Source organism: Nicotiana tabacum, chromosome 22 (assembly GCF_000715075.1).
Source record: "Nicotiana tabacum cultivar K326 chromosome 22, ASM71507v2, whole genome shotgun sequence".
NCBI lineage: Eukaryota > Viridiplantae > Streptophyta > Magnoliopsida > Solanales > Solanaceae > Nicotiana > Nicotiana tabacum.
This window is the reverse complement of record NC_134101.1, coordinates 13,170,286-13,190,294: the sequence shown is the minus strand read 5'-3', so window position 1 is coordinate 13,190,294 and position 20,009 is coordinate 13,170,286. Positions and strand designations below refer to the sequence as shown.

The 20,009-nt window shown below is 36.3% G+C and overlaps 2 protein-coding genes and 1 non-coding gene across 3 annotated transcripts; 2 read left to right on the top strand and 1 right to left on the bottom strand.

Annotated features, from left to right (window-relative positions):
- Window positions 1-12,930: 12,930 nt before the first annotated feature.
- LOC107796626 (isoaspartyl peptidase/L-asparaginase) lies at window positions 12,931-15,973 on the top strand. Its single transcript, XM_016619420.2, has 4 exons — window positions 12,931-13,183; window positions 14,128-14,361; window positions 14,507-14,593; window positions 15,441-15,973. The coding sequence occupies exons 1-4, from the start codon at window positions 13,022-13,024 to the stop codon at window positions 15,900-15,902; spliced, it is 945 nt and encodes a 314-aa protein (XP_016474906.1). The 5' UTR covers window positions 12,931-13,021; the 3' UTR covers window positions 15,903-15,973.
- Window positions 13,601-13,672, bottom strand: TRNAK-UUU (transfer RNA lysine (anticodon UUU)). Its single transcript has one exon. It is a non-coding gene; the product is annotated as a tRNA-Lys (tRNA).
- A 415-nt stretch (window positions 15,974-16,388) lies between the features above and the next one.
- On the top strand, window positions 16,389-17,681 carry LOC107796627 (subtilisin inhibitor-like). The gene is made up of 2 exons (XM_016619421.2): window positions 16,389-16,555; window positions 17,137-17,681. The coding sequence occupies exons 1-2, from the start codon at window positions 16,486-16,488 to the stop codon at window positions 17,355-17,357; spliced, it is 291 nt and encodes a 96-aa protein (XP_016474907.1). The 5' UTR covers window positions 16,389-16,485; the 3' UTR covers window positions 17,358-17,681.
- Window positions 17,682-20,009: the final 2,328 nt, after the last annotated feature.

The following is a 20,009-nucleotide window of genomic DNA, read 5'->3' as shown; positions in this document are numbered from 1 at the left end:
AAAGTAATGGCAACTAAATAAAACAAACAAAACTATAATATTAAGATTTAAGAGTTGGAACGAGTTTGCCGACGAATAACTTGTTGAAAATTGATTATTGTTGAAGACTCCAATTCACCAACTTTATAATTTTTTCAAAAATTCTAACAACCTCAATATTTTTTGACTATATTTTGGAATAAAATAAGTAATATTAATAACCTCACAATTTTTTCACTATTTTTTTTATAAAGTAAACAATTGTAGCAAGCATTGAAGAAAATTAGAGAGAGATTTTGATAGATTGATATTGATTTTGTAGAAAAATGATAGAATGATGAGGTATTTATAGTAGAAAATAGGGAGACATGTAATAATAAAAAGTTTGGGATTAAAAATTAGTTGAGGGGTTAAATGAATATTTTTTCAGATCCAATGACTACTTTTTTCAAAAGCCAAACAACTATTTGTTTTAAAAGAATAATTCCGTTGGGCCCGCCAGGGAACGGGCCCGGTCCAAACAGTTCAAAAGCTAAAAACCGGCCCACGAGACCAGTACAAGCCCACCAATCGCAGTCCAAATGGTCCCAACCCGTTTATCCCGCGATGCTAGTCCCGGCCCGACCCAGTTGCCAGCCTTAACATAGACTGAAACAAAGGCAGTATTCAATTAGCCCGCTAGATTTCCATGGGTATTTTGCCTATTTCGAAATAACTTTTTTTTTCAAATGAAAAAAATTGAGAAGTTAGATAATTATCTGAAATTATAATTATCTTTTCTGTAATTGTTCATCCTTAATTTAGGCAAATGATTATCCTTATACTGCTTATCCTTAATTGGAGTTGTTGTATCTCTCACTTAATTGCCTAACCTTAAAAGAAGTTAGATATCCTATATTTTAGTTGACTTGTCCTTATTTGGATTTATTCGTCTTGTGTTAGCTTCCTCGTTGTCGAACTGTACATTGTGGACCGTTGTTACATGATATTTCCTTTCTTGTTGAGCTGTTCTTATTATGACTAGCGTTCTCTATTGTGGCTACTCCTGGTGAATTAGTTCCTCCGTTTTCTTGAATTCTGGAATTTTTGAGTTGACGTATTTGTCGTATCCTTGTATTATTGCCATTGTTGTTGTTGTTGTTGTACTTATTGTGGTGATGCACGAGGTTTCTGTAATGCAGTTATTGTTATTGTAATGCACGAGGTTTATGCCGTGCGGTTGTGGTTATTGTGATGCACGAGGTTCGTGCAGTTGTGATTATTGTGATGCATGAGGTTTCTGTTGTGCGGTTATTGTTATGGGATTGCACGAGGTTTTTGTCGTTCCATTATTACTATTGATATTTGCACATGCGTCGTGACAAGGCGGGATATAAATATGTGTGGGTTGCGCATGTGGCGAGACAAGGTAGAAACATTATTATGCACGTGTGGCGAGATAAGGCGGGCACTTACTTTATTATTGCACACGTTGTGAGACAAGGTGGGTTGTATCAGGGATTGATTTGTGATGGCCTGGGGGCATTCTTGTTGTGGATATTGTGTAGTGATACACTTACCTGTGTGAGCTTTATCTTGTGAAAGCCGTGAGAAAATATTCTACGTGTTGTCCGTTCTTCTTCTTCTTCCTTATGCTTATTTGCTGGTATGGACTATGTTAGGACACTTGCACAAACATACACGTAGTTAAGCACTCTTATCGGATAAGATGTGTTCTTGATATTGTTGAGTATAGATGCTCATCCTTGTTTACTTGCCTTCTATGTGAGAATGACTCTATTGGCACGTGAGTCGTCAGTGCGGTTATGAGGTGTTATGAGGGCATAGGATGCCAAGTGTTAGGGTTCAGGTATTGAGACTCGTGAGTTGTGATTTGTCCGAGGTTCGGTACCTCGTGGAGTTTGTTGACTAAAACCTGATGTAAAAGCGATTGTAGTTGTTGAGTTATTACTTGTCCCTGCTGCATTTGTGATTCCGGATTTAGGTTGTGTTCCATTCACTTTTCTGTATCATTTTTATGGTATTCCACTGATACTTGTTGTTTCCTTTCTTATTGCCATTTCTGTATTGTGAGCCATATTGCATAGTCTTTATGTAGATGTCATATTTCTGTTGTTCATATACTTATACTTGTTCAGTTTATTAGACCAGTGGATGTCTTGATTGTTCCTTGTCACTACTCCACCGAGGTTAGTCTTGATACTTACTGGGCACCGCTATGGTGTGCTCATTAAACACTTCTGCACATTTTTGTGCAGATCCAGGTATTTGTTCGTTAGTAGCTGTGCGGGTCGTTGCTGTGGAGACTCAAGGTAAACCTGCTGCTGCGTTCGCAGGCTTCGGAGTCACCTTCAAGTTTTCGTTTTGCAATGTTTATTCTTATTTCTGGACAGTTGTATTTAGAAGTTTTCTAGCAAACACTCTGTAGAGATTATTACTTGTACTACCGATTTGGGGAATTGTAAATTTTAAGAGAATTCTATTTCAAATTGGCAGTTGTTGTTTCAATTAATGTTAGGCTTACCTAGTCCGTAAGACTAGGTGCCATCACGATACCCAAACAGAGGTGATATTGGGTCGTAATAAGTTGGTATCGAGCTCTAGGATAGGTGCTACGAGTCATAAGCGAGTTTAGTAGAGTCTTGCGGTTCGGTACGGAGACATTTGTACTTATCTTCGAGAGTCTACAGAACTATTAGGACAGTTTCACTTCATTCATTCCTATCGTGCGAGTTCATTGATCTCGATGTTTGAACTTTTATCATTCCATTCTCTCACAGATGGTGATGATACGAGCTGCAGTTTCTGATAACGTTACCCCCGAAGCAGATGTCGCTAGGGGCAGAGGCAGAGGCCGACGAGGAACACGTGTCGCAGCTAGGGCACCTACCAGAGCAGCAGTTGAGGAGCCGCCAGTAGTTCCAATTGGGGGGCAGGTACCGGAGGCGCCTGCTGTTACCCCCGGACTTCAGGAGACCTTAGCACAGTTCCTGAGCATATTTGGTACATTGACTCACGCATGGTTAATTCCGGTGGCACCTGCTATTTCATTGACTGGGGGAGGAGCTCAGACTCCCGCCGCCCACACCCCAGAGCAACGAGTTCATCTTGGTCAGGTTCCAGGTGTCATGGTGACACAACCTGTGGTTCTAGTTCAGCCCGTGGTCAGGGCAGCAACATCTGAGGAAGATCAGCTTAGACTTGCAAGGTTCACGAAATATGACCCTCCTAAATTCAGTGGTTTGGCTTTAGATAGTGTACAGGGTTTTCTGGAGGAGTGCCATCGCATTCTCCGTACAATAGGTATTGTGGAAATGAGTAGGGTTGCTATTACTACATTCCAACTTAAGGGAGCGCTTATCAGTGGTGGCGGGCGTATGAGTTGGGTAGCCCGACCGAGTCAGCTTCACTTACATGGGTTCAATTTTCAGAGATGTTCTTGATAGAGTTTGTACCTCAGTCCCTTCGGGATGCATGGTGCGCAGAGTTTGAGCAGCTGCGCCAGGGCACTATGTTAGTATTAGAGTATGTCATTAGCTTCAGTGATTTGGCCAGGCATGCACCTGCTTTGGTCGCTACAGTTAGAGAGCGTGTCCGTAGATTCATTGAGGGGCTCAGGCATGATATTCGGTTCAGCATGGCTCGAGAGTTAGAGTCGGATGTTTCATTTCAGTAGGTAGGAAGGATCGCTCGCCGAGTAGAGGGCATGTGGGATCAGGAGAGAGAAGACAGGTGAGGTCAGGAGAGAGAGGACAAGGAGGCGAGGAGGCCTCGTAGACTGGAGAGATATATTGGTCCTTATTTTGGAGGCAGGGTACGATATGGTAGAGGTTTTATGGATCAGCCAGTTCAGTTTGCACTTCAGGCTTCGCACAGTATTTCAGATGCTCATGGGTCTCAGAGTACCCGTACCGCACAGTTCCCACAGCCACATCAGCAGAGAGGTTTCTTCGAGTATGGAGATACCAGCCACAGGGTGAGAGATTGTTGATTTGTTATAGAGGGGCACCATTCATATTTTGATTCAGTTCTGCTTTTCGAGGCGAGTTCCCCTATTTGTTGTCCCACATATAGGTAAGTTCATGACTTAGTATCATATTTATGTGTTTGCCTCTGTTGGGAGATTTTATGAGTGATAGCCGTGTCTATCGTTGTTTTAAATTCATTATTGAAAGTTACGAGACTAGAAGTGAATTTATGTTGTCCATTATTGTAGGTTTGATGTGATTCCTAAGTAATTGGTTACGATTTGTGATTTGATACTCTACCGGGGTGAGAGTTCAATAAGTGTTATGATTTTATTGGTAGAACTGAGTTAGTGGAAGATTTCAATTGATATGATGTGTATTCGGCTTGTGATTCAGAGTTGAGGGTGAGACCCTCGCGATTCCATGTGATTTGATATGTTTGAGCCGGGCTACGTGCCGCGGTGGAAGTTATATTAGGATGAGATTCTTGTGATTTGTTCTTATACTTTAATTTTTCCTATTTAAATTGATTCGTAGTATGGTACTGTTAGAGAGTTGTGCCTGTCGGGCTTGTTTGATATTTCTCTTATGTGTTTCTCTTTACATATTCAGTCATTTTCGTTATGTGCTTCTTGAGTTTTAGTTTGCGGGGTGTGTGCCCGATGATGTCAGTTGTGACTGGTTGATTTGGGCATATGGTTAAGAGGTCTTCATGTTTCTTGAATTGTTGTCAGTGTTGTGGAGATTTGAAACAGGGTTCTAACGGATATGAAGCTAATTGCCGGTATTGGTTTTAATTACGGGCAGCTATTGTGATAAGAAATGTTATCATGGGCCTATGTGTGGTGTGTCATGTTGTGTGGTCATACTTTGTGGGTGTGGGAATGAGTTGTTACAGCTGGTTGAGACTGATACCGGTTATGGATTTAGAATCAGGTCTTTTGAAGATAAATGGGAGGTTAGAATTTTGACTCTAAGGCTTATCGGTGTTGATAGAAAGGATAAATTATAGTTGGGATGGTGTCGTCAGGCTTATGTGGATTGGGGTGACGTGAGGTCCCCCGCGGGTGTATGTTGGATATGTTCTTTCAGTGATTTGAAGACTTAAAGGCAATTCTTGGCACGTTCGAGGACAAACGTTTGTTTAAGAAGGGGGAAGGATGTAACGACCCGGCCGGTCGTTTTGAGAATTTAAGTCCAGTACGTCGGCATAAGGCCCTGAGCAGCTTCGTATTATGTGTATTGACTTGCGTGCATGGTTGACTTCAATTACCGGGTGATTTGGAGGGATTTGGGACACTTAGTCCCTAAAACGGAAGTTTAAGTCTTAGGATTTTGACCGTAGTTGGAACTATATGAATACAACTCCGGAATGAAGTTCTGTCGGTTCCGTTAGCTCTATTGGGTGATTTTGGTCTTAGGAACGTGTCCGGACTGTGAATTTGAGGTCTGTAGCTGATTTAGACTTGAAATGGCAAAAGTTGAATTCTTGGAGATTTGGACCGGAAGTGGACTTTTTGATATTGGTATCGGAATGCAATTTTGAGAGTTGGAACAACTCCGTTATGTTATTTGGGACTTGCCTGCAAAATTTATCGTCATTCCGGGTTGGTTTGATAGGTTTCGGCATGAGTTTTAGAAGTTGGATGATTTGAAAGTTCTTAAGTTCGATTCTTAGTCTGATTCGTAGTTTCGACGTTGTTTGATGTGATTTGAGACCTAGAGCAAGTTCGTGTTAGGTTATGGAACCTGTTGGTATGTTTAGACGGGGTCCCGGGGGCCTCGAGTGTATTTCGGATGGGCTACGGGTCATTTCCTTCTATTTTTGAACTGATATTTTCTGTCATCTGGTTTCCTTAATCTTGTTCGCGTACCTTCCTCCGCGTTCGCGAAGAGTAATTTTGGAGGAGGAAATCATTGTTCTTCGCGTTCGCATGATCACGTTCGCGATCGCGAAAGTTTGCTTTCTCCTTCTTCGCGTTCGCATCTGTTACCTCGCATTCGCGTAGTAGAAATTGGGAGCTGAGGGTTGTTGGCTATTTCTTCTTCGCGTTCGCGTCATTCTTCCCGCGTTCGCGTAAGTTCTGTTTCTTACCCTTCGCGTTCGCGCCCCTTAGCTCACGTCCGCGCATGGTTATCCTGGCAGCCTACATTTTTTCTTCTTCGCGAACACGGTCCTTTATCCACGTTCGCGATGCTTTTACACCTAGGCAGAATATAAGATCTTCAAATCGGGGGTTAGGCCATTTTTATCATATCTTGACTTGTAGAGCTCGGTTTTGAGCGATTCCTTGTGGGTTTTTCAAGCAAATAGATTGGGTAAGTGTTCTTCACCTAGAATTTATTTAATTCCATGATTTTATCTTTATTTTTATCATTTAATTTGTGTTTTGAGTTGAGGAAAATGGAGGTTTTTGAAAAACAATTTCAAAATAAAAAATCATTATTTGAGGGATGAATTGGTATCAGAATTTGATAATTTTAGTATGGTTGAACTCGTATCGGAATGGGTATTTGGATTTTGTGAAATTTGTAAGCACGTAATTTTTGACCCGCACATTAGAATTACCTTTAATAGTCCTAGTATTTTTAGAATATTTATTTGAGTTTATTTCTATAGGACTTTCCTTTATTATTAATTTTAATTCTATTTTAAAGCACAAAAATTGAAAAATACAAAAATAGTTTTATTTTTTCTATTTAATTCAGGTATTAGGTATTTTTATAAAGATATTATTTTTAACCCATTTTGTATTTTAGTATAATCCTTGAAAATACCAAAAAGAGTTTCATGTCATAATATAGTTGTTTTAATTAATTAGGATTGATTTTAAATTTTTATAGTATGATATTTTAGAAAAAAAAATTAATATTTTAGCTTTGTAGAATTAAAGGGCCACTTTAAAGGCAAATTTGGCCCAAACTTGAGCCCAACTTCTGGCAGCCCACTCCTCCCTTCAGCCCATGTACCCATTCCCTAACCCACAACCCTTTTATAATAAAAATAAAACCTAAATCCCGAGACCCCTGAGCAGGCTTGTCTCCTTCCAGAGTTTCATCCATTTCTTTCTCTGATGAACACACACCTCACCCAAAAAATAAAAAAAAAATGCCGCCTCCTTCAAGGACTCAAATCCTCTCCGCCAAAGCAGCGACCACCATCACAGTCCTCTATCACTTTCTTTGCCAAAGCTTCAATAAATTACAAAGCAGAGATGGGTTAAACATTAAGGATAAGTTTCGGGTTAGATATAACTCCGATCAAGATTGTCGTTGAGGTCTTGAGTTGCCGGTTCAGTCCGGATTCACCGGCAAAAGCTCCGGTCAGAGGTTCACTCTTGTTCAAATTTTAAAAGAAGCAGTCCAGCAATTGTAAAGGTTCATTATCTTCTACTCTTAAATAAATTTCTTAACTTCAACTAGCCTTAACGGTGTTTCATTGAGTTACCTGTTTAATTATGTTAATGTGAGATGAACGAAACTACGTTGGCCACGTTAATTTTGATAGTTTCTGTTTTCATTAATGTGTTAATGAGGGTTCTGTTTCGATGAAATTTAATACTAAAAATTTGGTAAGGTTTGCTACTTAAAACTTTAGTTTCATATGTTTACTTGCATTAAACATGAATTTCACGTTGATATTTTCTTATTCTGACTTAAAAGATTGATCTCCAAAAGCTTGCTCTTGCTGTTGTTTGTTTTAATCTTTTCTATAATGCATATGTGAGGCCTATTATCATTTTTTTGTGCTGATTAGTGTAGTTAAATAGCTTTTTTTTTTTGTAAAGGAAAAGCAAAGCAGCTTTAACTTTGAGAAGGATACTGGAATACTATTGATTTATCTTTGTGAATTTTACTTGTTAATTGCTCTATATTTCTCTACACATCCTAAAGCTGCTACACTTTTGTTTCTTTATGTTTTTAAGCTATGGATAATGTTGTGTTCTTACAACGCTTGATACGGTTTAGGCACTTTATGCGCGATTAATAATAAATCATCGTGATCATGGGTACGGTTCCTGTGTCATGATCACGATCCATAAATTCAAATTCGGGTGTGCATTTCATGTGACCCGAACGTAACTTCTCATAGTAATAAAAATAAATATGTCGTAAACTGCGGGTGCATTTCATGTGGTGCGGTTTGTAATGTGTACCTAAACGACAAGTTTATGACATCGTGACTTGTTCCAGAAATAATTCCATAAATATTAAATGCGGTTCATAAGTAAAAAATGCACAATAGGTTTCAAACATGCAATAAATCAGATAATTAGGCCAATTATTAATAGATGAGCGACCGTGCTAAAACCACGAAACTCGGGAGTGCCTCACACCTTCTCCCTGGTTAACAGAATTCCTTACCCGGTCTTCTGGTTTTGCGGACTTTAAAACAGAGTTAAAGTTTCCTCGATTTGGGATTTAAAATAAACCGGTGAATTGGGACACCATAAATTATTCCAAGTGGCGACTCTGAATAAATAAATAATCCCATTTTGATTAATGTCACTTTAATTGGAAAAACTCCCTTATCCCGCTCCCCCCTTCGGGAAAAAGGAGGCGTGACAAAATTTATCGGGTTCCGAGGTGCGGGCTCGGGGGTCGACTTTTGGACTGATTTTTAAATTTTGATAAAGATTGAGGCTTTATGATCCAGAATAGTCCATTATGAGTTTTATTTGTGCTTTGAAGTTATTTTGATTGGATTTGAGCCGCTCGGAGGTCATTTCACCCGAGAAGTTCTTTTTAGAGTATTCGGTCTGTCATCTTTGAGGTAAGTATCTTGCCTAACATCGTGTGGGGGAACTACCCCTTAGGATTTGAGTCTTCTATTATAATTGTAGTTCGTGTACGCGAGGTGACGAGTACGTACCCGGACTTTTTGTAGAAAATTGGCCTTTTAGGGACTCTTAGGTCCTTGTATTCACTGAATATGCAGTTGTTTTCGTTATGATTACATTTCTAAATTTCTAGTTTTGCTTCTACCTGCTTTAATTGGAATTTATTGCTTCATGATCCACTCTCGTTGTTCATTTGATTCATATGTGCCTCAACTGAAGTTGTTAACTCTTCTATTGCCGTGTTGTCTTTTCCCTAACTGCTTATCTTTATTTGAAATTATAATTATCTTTTCTGTAATTGTTCATCCTTAATTGAGGCAAATGATTATCCTTATACTGCTTATCCTTAATTGGAGTTGTTGTATCTCTCACTTAATTGCCCAACCTTAAAACAAGTTAGATATCCTATATTTAAGTTGACTTGTCCTTATTTGAAATTATTCGTCTTGTGTTAGCTCCCTCGTTGTCGAACTGTACATTGTGGACCGTTGTTACATGATATTTCCTTTCTTGTTGAGCTGTTCTTATTATGACTAACGTTCTCTATTGTGGCTACTCCTTGTGAATTAGTTCCTTTGTTTCCTTGAATTATGGAATTTCTGAGTTGACGTATTTGTCGTATCCTTGTATTATTGTTATTGTTGTTGTTGTTGTTGTTGTACTTATTGTGGTGATGCACGAGGTTTCTGCCGTGCGGTTATTGTTATTGTGATGCACGAGATTTCTGTCGTGCGGTTGTGGTTATTGTGACACACGAGGTTTCTGCCGTGCAGTTGTTGTTATGGGGTTGTATGAGGTTTCTGTCGTGCCATTGTTCCTATTGATATTTGCACATGTGTCATGACAAGGCGAGATATAAATATGTGTGGGTTGCGCATGTGGCGAGACAAGGTGGGAACATTGTTATGCATGTGTGGCGAGACAAGGCGGGCACTTACTTTATTATTGCGCACGTAGTGAGACAAGGTGGGTTGTATCAGGGATTGATTTGTGATGATTTGCGATGGCCTGGGGGTATTCTTGTTGTGGATATTGTGTAGTGCTACACTTAACTGTATGAGCTTTATCTTGTGAAAGATGTGAGAAAATATTCTACGTGTTGTCCGTTCTTTTATTTTTTCTTATGCTTATTTGCTGGTATGGACTATGTTAGGACACTTGCACAAGCATACACGTAGTTAAGCACTCTTATCGGATAAAATGTGTTCTTGATATTGTTGAGTATAGATGCTCATCCTTGTTTACTTGCCTTCTATGTGAGAATGACTCTATTAGCACGTGAGTCGTCAGTGCGGTTATGAGGTGTTATGAGGGCACAGGATGCCAAGTGTTAGGGTTCAGGTATTGAGACTCGTGAGTTGTGATTTGTCCGAGGTTCGGTACCTCGTGGAGTTTGTTGACTAAAACCTGATGTAAAAGCGGTTGTAGTTGTTGAGTTATTACTTGTCCCTGCTGTATTTGTGATTCCGGATTTAGGTTGTGTTCCATTCACTTTTCTGTGTCATTTTTATGGTATTCCATTGATACTTGTTATTTTCTTTCTTATTGCCATTTCTGTATTGTGAGCCATATTACATAGTCTTTATGTAGATGTCATATTTCTGTTGTTCATATACTTATACTTGTTCAGTTTATTAGACCAGTGGATGTCTTGATTGTTCCTTGTCACTACTCCACCGAGGTTAGTCGTGATACTTACTGGGCACCGCTATGGTGTGCTCATTAAACACTTCTGCACATTTTTGTGCAGATCCAGATATTTGTTCGTTAGTAGCTGTGCGGGTCGTTGCTGTGGAGACTCAAGGTAAACCTGCTGCTGCGTTCGCAGGCTTCGGAGTCACCTTCAAGTTTTCGTTTTGCAATGTTTATTCTTATTTCTGGATAGTTGTATTTAGAAGTTTTCTAGCAAATACTCTGTAGAGCTTATGACTTGTACTACCGATTTGGGGAATTGTAAATTTTAAGAGAATTCTATTTCAAATTGGCATATATTATTTAAATAATATTGTTGTTTCAATTAATGTTAGGCTTACCTAATCTCTAAGAATAGGTGCCAGCACGATACCCAAACGGAGGGGAAATTAGGTCATGACATATATGCAAAAATATCACATGCAATTTGGATTTTGAGGAATCTGAGGATCTTTGAGAAAAGGGCTCGAGACTGGAATACTATTGCACGTGAGGTAGCATACATATGCAACATTAGAGCTACTACTGGCATTCAGATATTAGTACATAGTTATATTTTTGTTTGAGTGTATAGAGTTTCATACTAAATAGGAGATAGAGTTGTAATGAGATAGCTAGCTGTGTAAGCGATGCTATGGCTTTGTACAGTTTTATCGGTGATTAATATAAAAGTGATTAATTACCAAAAAAAAAGTGTATTTGAGTATCAAATTGCAAAGATAAATATGTAAAGATTCAAAACTGCATTAGTTAAATTGATAAAGATTTTAAATGTTTATTTGAGAGACAGTAATTAATTTTATTTTTAAATTTTGTTTACTAAAATGTAATTAATGAAATAAAAAGAGAAGGTTTAAATAAAAGCTGAATCGTTTGATGAATATAAATTTTTTATTGGAGTATTTTTCCCGTGTAAATTTTAATTGTTTGCCTCAACTTCAACTTATAAGGAGAAGTTCTACTTCCTACCATCAGCGGGAAAAAGAAGCCTTTGCTAACATGCAAAATCACTGAATTTTTCTCGAAAATTTGACCAAACACAATAACTCTTTAAAATAAATATTTTTATCTTTTTTCTTTTGAAAAAATAAGTCACTTTAATTTCACAAAAGTTTGCCAACCACAAATGTGTCAATTTTCCAGCATTTTGTAATACATTGAGACTTCTGGGAAATGAAAAGATTCAAAACAATAGCCTAGGGAGTAGGGATGAGGAGCTGTAAAAGTCTATATAAAATTCGGAAGTTGGAAACAATTTTAATTAATGTTCATATTTTGACTCCCGAAAAGAGCTTGATGTGTAATGGCCACTACTATATAATATGATAGCCATTTATTTTGTCGAATAATTAGTGACATTATTATTATTCATATCAGTTTGTACAATTTTGTCGTAAAATTTAAAAGAAGTTGAGATTGCATGCTAAGATAAAAATTGGTAGATTATTAAGATTTAGCTTACACCAATTAAACTAAAATGGAAAGAATCATACAACATTAGAGAGCGCAAAATTTGTTATACGATATACGTCTAAGATGCCTATTAAATTCCAATTAGGGCTTCTCGGGATTTTTTAATTCCCCTTATAGATTATTTTAGCTCTTGCTACGGCTGCTTCCCTTCTTCCCAAGATAACCTGTTTTATTAAAGTATGGTTATTTAGCTAATGATTGAAAGTTTCATAAGTAAAAATGCATTTAAACTGAAGCCTAACGAATTTTAATTGAAGAAACATGATAGTGAGGATTCAGGTAGACGACCCAACTTGTTTGAGACTAAGTCGTTTTTTGTGTGAAAATTTTTGTATTGAAACATTTTCTAGTATTTCTTATACTCCCTCCGTTCTAATTGTGGTGGTATTTGATTTGGCACGAAATTTAATAAAGAAATGAAGATTTTTGAAATTTTTGGTGAAAATAAGTTATAAATATTTGTATAGCTGTAAATTATTTTATTAAGGGTAAAGTATGATTTTTAAAATTAAATTATTTTTAAATGAGGAAGTATGACATTCTTTCTTAGACAGATTAAAAAGGAAAGTATGAGAAATAAATTGAGACAAAGAGGGAATAGGTTAAACCATTTTTCATTTTTACCTGTTGATCTCACTATAACTTTGAAAGTTGAATATTACCGAAAGTATTAGAAGATATATATGGGGAGAATTCATTAGTTTAATTATTATAAAAATGAAAATTTTATTCAGATGTAATATAGTATGTTATCCGCTTCTGGGAAAAGAACTAGAGGAAAGAAAGCGTACAACTGTATATTACACTAGAAATAAGTATTATTTTGAAAAAGAACCTTACCTTTTAAAGTAAAGACAATTATGTAAATCTCGAAAGGAGGCGATCGAAAACGTGAACATACCGATTCATTCTCGTGACCGTTCTAAAACCGGGGGTATAACTTACCATCTGTATATATATATATATATATATATATATATTGAGCTAAAACCATGTCTTAATTAATAATGTTCTCATTTCTAAGTTGCTTTAACGTGCTTTATTATTGGTGGTGGCTGGCCGGTGAGTATGGGTTGGGCTATTGCATTGCACGGTGGCGCTGGTGATATTCCCCGTGATCTTCCGCCGGAGCTCCGTCAACCCAGAGAAGCCTGCCTCCACCGTTGTTTACAGATCGGCATTGATGCTCTCAATTCTCACAAATCACCTTTGGATGTTGTTGAACTTGTGGTATTTATATCATGTATCTGTTTATTATCTTATTCTTTGTAGCGTGTGATCTACTTTGTTTTTGTTGTTATTGTGTTAGAACAGACTAATGATGGGTTAGAATTCCACTGATGTAGTATATATGTAGTGAAACTGACATCATAGATCTGTACGAAATGAGTAAAGGGTAAGCTTTGGGTGCTTTTCAATTTGAGTTATTCAAGGAAATCGTTTCGAAACAATTTCTAATTGAGTCTGTTTAAACTTTCAAAAAGGCTTAAACGAAAGATGGCCAAGATTGCTCCTTGGTCGTTTGTGATTATTACCTCAAACCTTAAAAGGACATACTTATCAGCTTATGTCATGTCAAAATAGCAAGACGTGCACTAAAAAAATATGGTTTGGGTAATGCTTTTTTCTTTGATTAGTAAAATAATTCGCCGTCTGTGGGGATCGAACCCACGACCACGTGGTTAAAAGCCACGCGCTCTACCACTGAGCTAAGAAGGCTTGTTGTATAAATACATGTATTATATTTAAAACCAGTAGCTGCTACAAAGATAGCTGTCATTAGAAGCGGAGCTATAGTCGGTAGAACAGCTTTGGTCAAATTATTAGAACTCAATAGCTTTGGTCAAATTATGTATTTGTATTAAGAAAATTCACATATTATGTATATATTTTCTATCCAGAACCAGTAAGTAAAAAATAATTATAGTCCGGAACCCATAAATTTAAAATACTGGATCCACATCAGGTTGTCATCGTTATGTTGCACGAGTGTATTTATGGATAATTACCTATGATTATCATTTATGTGACATCTTTTATCTCAATATATAAAAGTTAAACTCTTGAGAAACTTGTAATTATGGAACTCGGTCTAAGGCCCTCGGAAACTTCAGGTTTTTGTATACTCTTGGTAAACAATAGTGATAAAAGAGAATTGAACTTGAATCAAACAGGTGCGTGAACTGGAAAATGACCCACACTTCAATGCTGGTAGAGGTTCGGTTTTAACCAGCAATGGCACGGTAGAAATGGAAGCTTGTATCATGGATGGAAGTACAAAGAAATGTGGAGCTGTTTCTGGCCTCACTACAGTTGTTAATGCTGTATCTCTAGCTAGGCTAGTAATGGAGAAAACTCCACATGTATATCTTGCATTTGAAGGAGCAGAAGCATTTGCTAGGGAGAAGGTTTGTTAAAACTTGTGATTAAACATTTTTCTCAAGAGTAACTTGACTAATATTAATTCCAGTAATTGAACTCTTCTCAGAGTATAACCACCTGGTTGTATCATGTTAAGTATGCTTGGTTAACTCTGGTGATTTTGTTATCTAGGGAGTTGAAACTGTAGATTCAAACCATTTTATCACTCCGCAAAATATTGAGAGATTGAAACAAGCAAAAGCAGCTAACAGAGTTCAGGTACTTTTATCCCAGCTCAGTCATTTTATTCTCTTGGCTGCAATGTAGCATATTTGTGCTTGTTTACCACCTACTGTTTGGTTGCTATTTTTCGCTTCTTCGGTTTTCTTAATAACTTTTTGTTGGTACTATTTGTTGCCACTATTTTTTTCAACTTTTCTTTAGCGTCGATGGTCTATCGGAAGCATGCTCTCTGCCCTCCTAAGATGGAGGTAAGGTCTGCGTAGACACTACCCTCCGCAGACTCCACTTGTGGAAACTCAATGGGTTTGTTGCTGTTGTTGTTGTTCTATTGATTAAGATTGTTTAATGGATCATATCATGGTAAAGATGAACAAATAACTGCCTATGCAAGTCGAAGTAATTCATTTCTTGCTAACTTGGCAACACCACAAAGTTCATGTGTACTTGTTCCTCCTCTTCTTGCCTTTGAACCGGGGCGGATTTAGGAGGGCGGAAGGGGTTTACCCGAAACTCCTTCGCCGAAGGCAAAATTTATTTTTTTACCTATATATATATTATGTTTTGAATCCCCTTGACATAGCCCAAAAGTATATTTTAGTGGCCAAGGGGATTTAAAGTTTATTGGTTCAATTCCCACTAGCTACAATCTTTTTTAACTTTTTCTTCTTTTTTGAATCTCCTTAGCGGAACATCTGTAAATTCTACCTCCGCCACTGCCTTTGAATATTTGATGGTGTTTCCCTAATCACTCAAAATTACTTCTCGCTTTGCCTCTAGCAATTCTTCCTTTTTCTCTCGTTGTTTTGACGTTGGTCTCTTTATGTACGAGTAATTAGCAGCCTCAGGATGTGATGATTAAGATTTATGCTTATAAATTTTACAGGTAGATTATACACAACCTGCGCCAGTAGTTGATGTAACTCCAGTTCCAAATGGGGATAGCCAGATAGGAACAGTTGGATGTGTTGCTGTTGACAGTTATGGAAATTTAGCAGCAGCTACTTCTACTGGAGGACTAGTCAACAAGATGGTTGGTAGAATTGGAGATACTCCCCTTGTTGGTGCAGGAACATATGCAAATAAACTATGTGCAGTATCTTGTACAGGCAAAGGCGAAGCTATTATCCGCGCAACTGTAGCAAGAGATGTTGCTGCTCTAATGGAATACAAAGGGCTAACTCTAAAGGAGGCAACAGATTATGTTATAAAAGAATCTACACCAGAAGGTACTACTGGTTTGATTGCTGTGTCTGCTGCAGGGGAAGTTGTCACACCATTTAATACTACTGGCATGTTTAGAGCTTGTGCTACACAAGATGGTAATAGAGAAGTAGCAATTTGGTAACTTTTGTTTTTTGTTGTATTTCCTTTGCTTTGTAACAACATTGAGATGAGGAGTTTGTGTGTTTCCTCAAAGTTTAGACATTCAAGATGTTCCCTCCTATTCACTACTCCAAATTCAAAAAGTATCATTCTTTTTGGAACGAAATTGAAAAAATTCTATACCAATTTGGGCTATGATCGTCCTATGAATACGTCGAAGAAGTTTTAGAAAATGAAGCATTGCATATGATATTATCCAAACTAGAGCTTTGCTCTAAGCATATTATTTTATCGAAATTAATATAAGATGACAACTTTACCCTCATCATTTTGGTTACAAATCAAGCAAAGACATAAAGACAATATAAGTATAAAAGAAAAGGAAAGGCTTAAAGAGCAGGAGTCAGCTTGGCTAGTAGGTACAATTTGCAAGATCAGTCGTACCTTCAATATAATAAGTAGGTCCAATTTGTTGGCCGGCAATATATGGATATTATTATTTAGTCCCCATTATTGTAACCAAGATATCAAAGACTGGGACAAAATCAATACTAATTCTTTGCTCTTAAAATACAAGACAACCCAGGTAGTTTTTTATCAGAATCATGGCAGAGGAACTAAAGAAGCTCCCCGATCTTCCTATAGAATCACCATCATCTCCATTACCCATTCTTGGTTAGCTTCTGTAGCTCTCCTCCTTGTTATAATTTTATATTATGTGTATGTCCAACTTAGAATTATTTAATATTTCAATATAAAGTCCTTGAGAAGATTAGTACCTGTCTAGGTGATCAGTTATCTCTAGCGGAGGCTGATCTAGGGCGAATTTTATAGATTAAGTCGAACTTATTGTTTTTTACTCTAATTATGTATAAATATAAAAAAAGCAGATATAACTCATTTTGAATTGATTTACTCTAGATCCTAGATTTGTTTGTATCTATAGCCTCATATTCTGTTTGGCGGAACTTCTAATATAAGTCTTTTTTATTTTGTGTTTAACTAATTAATTTGAAAGGTCCAAATTTTAAAAAAAATATTTCTAATTGTATTTTTTTCAAAAGCGTTTTTGGTAAGAAACTATTTTTTTTTGCTTTTACTCAAAAATACTTTTTTTCTCTTAAAATTTTGATCAAACACCTTAACTCTGAAAAAGCATTTTTGGCAAAAAATAATAAAAAATTGGCCAAACATACTACATATTATTTTGTAGTACTAGTATTTAAATTGTGATAACGAAGAAAGTTTTGTATCAGATTGGAGTAACCCACCACCACAAGCTGGGAAAATGTCATGGCCAGAGTTGGTAGGTGTGACAGCAGAGGAAGCAGAAAAGAAGATAAAGGAGGAAAAACCAGAGCTGGACATACATATAATTCCACCTAATTCTATGGTGACTATGGATTACCGTTTAGAACGGGTCCGTATTTTTGTAGACGCATCTGGAAAAGTTGCCCAAGAGCCTCGACTTGGCTAATCATCTTTCCAAAAATCACTTGTCAACAATGAGAATCAAATGCCTTTTCTGGTTTTCTCTTTGAATTAATGCTGTACTACTGTGTCTATGTGTATGTTTATGTCTATCTCATCTGGTTTCTCCTTAGATTATGAATAAAGGTTGGCAAATAAGCTATCATGTCAATAGGTTCTTGTTTATAAAGTAAAAGCTTCCTTCCGTAATATGTCGCAGTAGTGCTGTGGGCTGTCAGGAGGGGAGCCAGTTCGATCGAACCCAATAGTTTTTGTTCAAACATTGTATTTACATTGAGAAATTCAATAAATATATAGTACAAGTTATTAATTTAGAACTCAATAACTTAAAAAGATTATAATCTCAATGGGTTCAAATCCTAACTCCGCCTCTGACCGTAAGACATTAAAATATCAATTTTTATAAATAACGACGATGTCCGAATTAACTTGCACGGACCTTGACATCAATTTCAATCATGTACCTTCTATTTTGGACAAGCATAAATATTGAATAATTCTGCCCCAAAGTTTAAACAAATGAAAAGAAGTGGAAATAACATCAGGTAGCCACTTTTAAGCATGTTGTTTAAAATATATTTAAAATTTACGATGTATTTAAATGTTAGTCAATTTCGTTCAAATTTCAGGACACAACGTCCTATAGTTTAAACCTCAAAATTCAAACTTCATAACATCGTGTCCTAAAGTTCGAAAATTGTGTCCTGAAGTTCGATTCTTATGTCCTGAATTTTAAATTAGTGGTTCAGAAATTCAGGTCACTTAGTCCTGAATTTCAAATTAGCAGCTCAAAAATTCAGGACACTAAGTCCTGAATTTATAAATTTAGGATACTTAGTCCTGAAATTTGGGTGAATTGGCTAATCTTTAAATAAATCATAAACTTTAGATATATTTTAAATAACGGACTTAAAAGTAACTATTTTAAATAGCGGGCTTAAAAATGACTATTGCTTAACTTCGCCCGAAAAAGAAATCACCACGCCCATGAATGCAATAGTAGAGCTTTTATGCACAGGAGAAGTCCCTTCGTTCTTCCTGGTCTCTTCTGTCATGATTTGTTCTCTCTACGCTCTCAAATAAATAATTTTATTACGCATCATAGGCATGTTGAATTAATTACGATTATGATGTTAAGAAGTAACAAGTAATTTTATAGTGAGTACTAGGGGTGTGCATAAGTCGGGTTGGTTCGGATTTTCCAATTATCAAATCAAATTAATTATGTCGGGTTATTAAATCTAAAGATCAAATCAAACCAATAAAAGTCTGATTTTTTAATCTCGGTTTTTTTCGAATTTTTTGAGTTTTCGGATTTTTTTTGTTTTTTCTCCATAAAGTCTTTGTAGCATCAAATATAGAATTTGTGCTTCAATTTTTTCTTTAATCCAAGTAAGACAGAATTATATAAGGTATTTTTCAAGAAAATAACATAAAATATGAGATGAGTCATGGCATTATACAAAAATATTCAATAAATAAAGATAATAAAATTGCATAAAATAAATTTTATTAATAAGCCATAATGAAAAATGAACATAATCTAAAATTACTAAGTTGATAAAGTACGACTAATTAGTACTATTATTTACATGATTAAACACTTAAAAAATAAGTTATACATTTTATCTAAACCATGAAAAAACTAAAAAATAGATAGCCAATACTATTGTCATTTCTAGTACAATTAAATGGAATGTCTTTTGTTAGCAATTAGCATTAGTATTAATTTGATTTTGGTTTGGGATTTATTTGAGTTACTAATATTTATGGACTATAAAATTTATTGGAGCATTAAAAAATTATAAGTCCAAGTTTGAAATAATACGTTAAAAGATAAAACTATGAAAACATTTTAGAAATATTTATAGACTACGCTACAATAAATATTTTTATGTATTAAATATATTAAAAACTTATATACATGTAATGCCGGGTTGGTTTGGTTTTCGATTTGACTTTTTTAGTTAAAACCAAATCAAATCAATTATGGTCGGGTTTTCTCCAACACCAAATCAAATCAAACTGAATCATAATCAAATTTTTTTCTCGATTTAATTCGAATTATCGATTTGATGCTATTTGTGTTTCTTTTTGCCATAGTGAGTACACAGAAAAGGTAAAAGTTAGAGCATTTTGAATAACAGGACAAACGCTATTGATTAGTACACATATGATATGGTAACATCTTAACCTTCTTTAAGGGTACGTTTTGGAAGGCCAACTTATAATGCATTCGGGGATAATTGGATGTACTTACATAATTTAGACCGTTTATCTGAAATTAGAAGTTAGATAAACTCTTCAATTAGTTATCAAGTAGACGTAATTAAAGGGAAATCATTACACTCTTCAATTCTCAAGTGGCAAAATATTGATAGTAATTATATCATGCAATGTCACGCCCCGAACTCGGGGAGCGCGACCGACGCTCAACTGAGATACCCCGGTCAAGCATGCCTGCTAGATGCCTTCTACCCAACCTTTCATATTAACAATATAAGAATCAGTCGCCAGAAATATACATGAGAGGAGTCAAGTGCTCCTATTCTTTTCCATTAATCAAGGAGATTCATTTACGACTTACACAATATTATAAGTTTATAGATATGATGAAAAATATGTTTGCCACATACCA

What these genes read in the sequence shown, in the direction of transcription:
- LOC107796627 (XM_016619421.2), top strand. Translation starts at nt 16,486, where the DNA reads ATGGCAGAGGAACTAAAGAAGCTCCCCGATCTTCCTATAGAATCACCA. An exon ending in ATCTCCATTACCCATTCTTG is followed by an intron (nt 16,556 to 17,136) that starts GTTAGCTTCTGT and finishes GTTTTGTATCAG; the next exon opens with ATTGGAGTAACCCACCACCA.
- LOC107796626 (XM_016619420.2), top strand. Translation starts at nt 13,022, where the DNA reads ATGGGTTGGGCTATTGCATTGCACGGTGGCGCTGGTGATATTCCCCGT. An exon ending in AAGCATTTGCTAGGGAGAAG is followed by an intron (nt 14,362 to 14,506) that starts GTTTGTTAAAAC and finishes TTTGTTATCTAG; the next exon opens with GGAGTTGAAACTGTAGATTC. An exon ending in AAGCAGCTAACAGAGTTCAG is followed by an intron (nt 14,594 to 15,440) that starts GTACTTTTATCC and finishes TAAATTTTACAG; the next exon opens with GTAGATTATACACAACCTGC.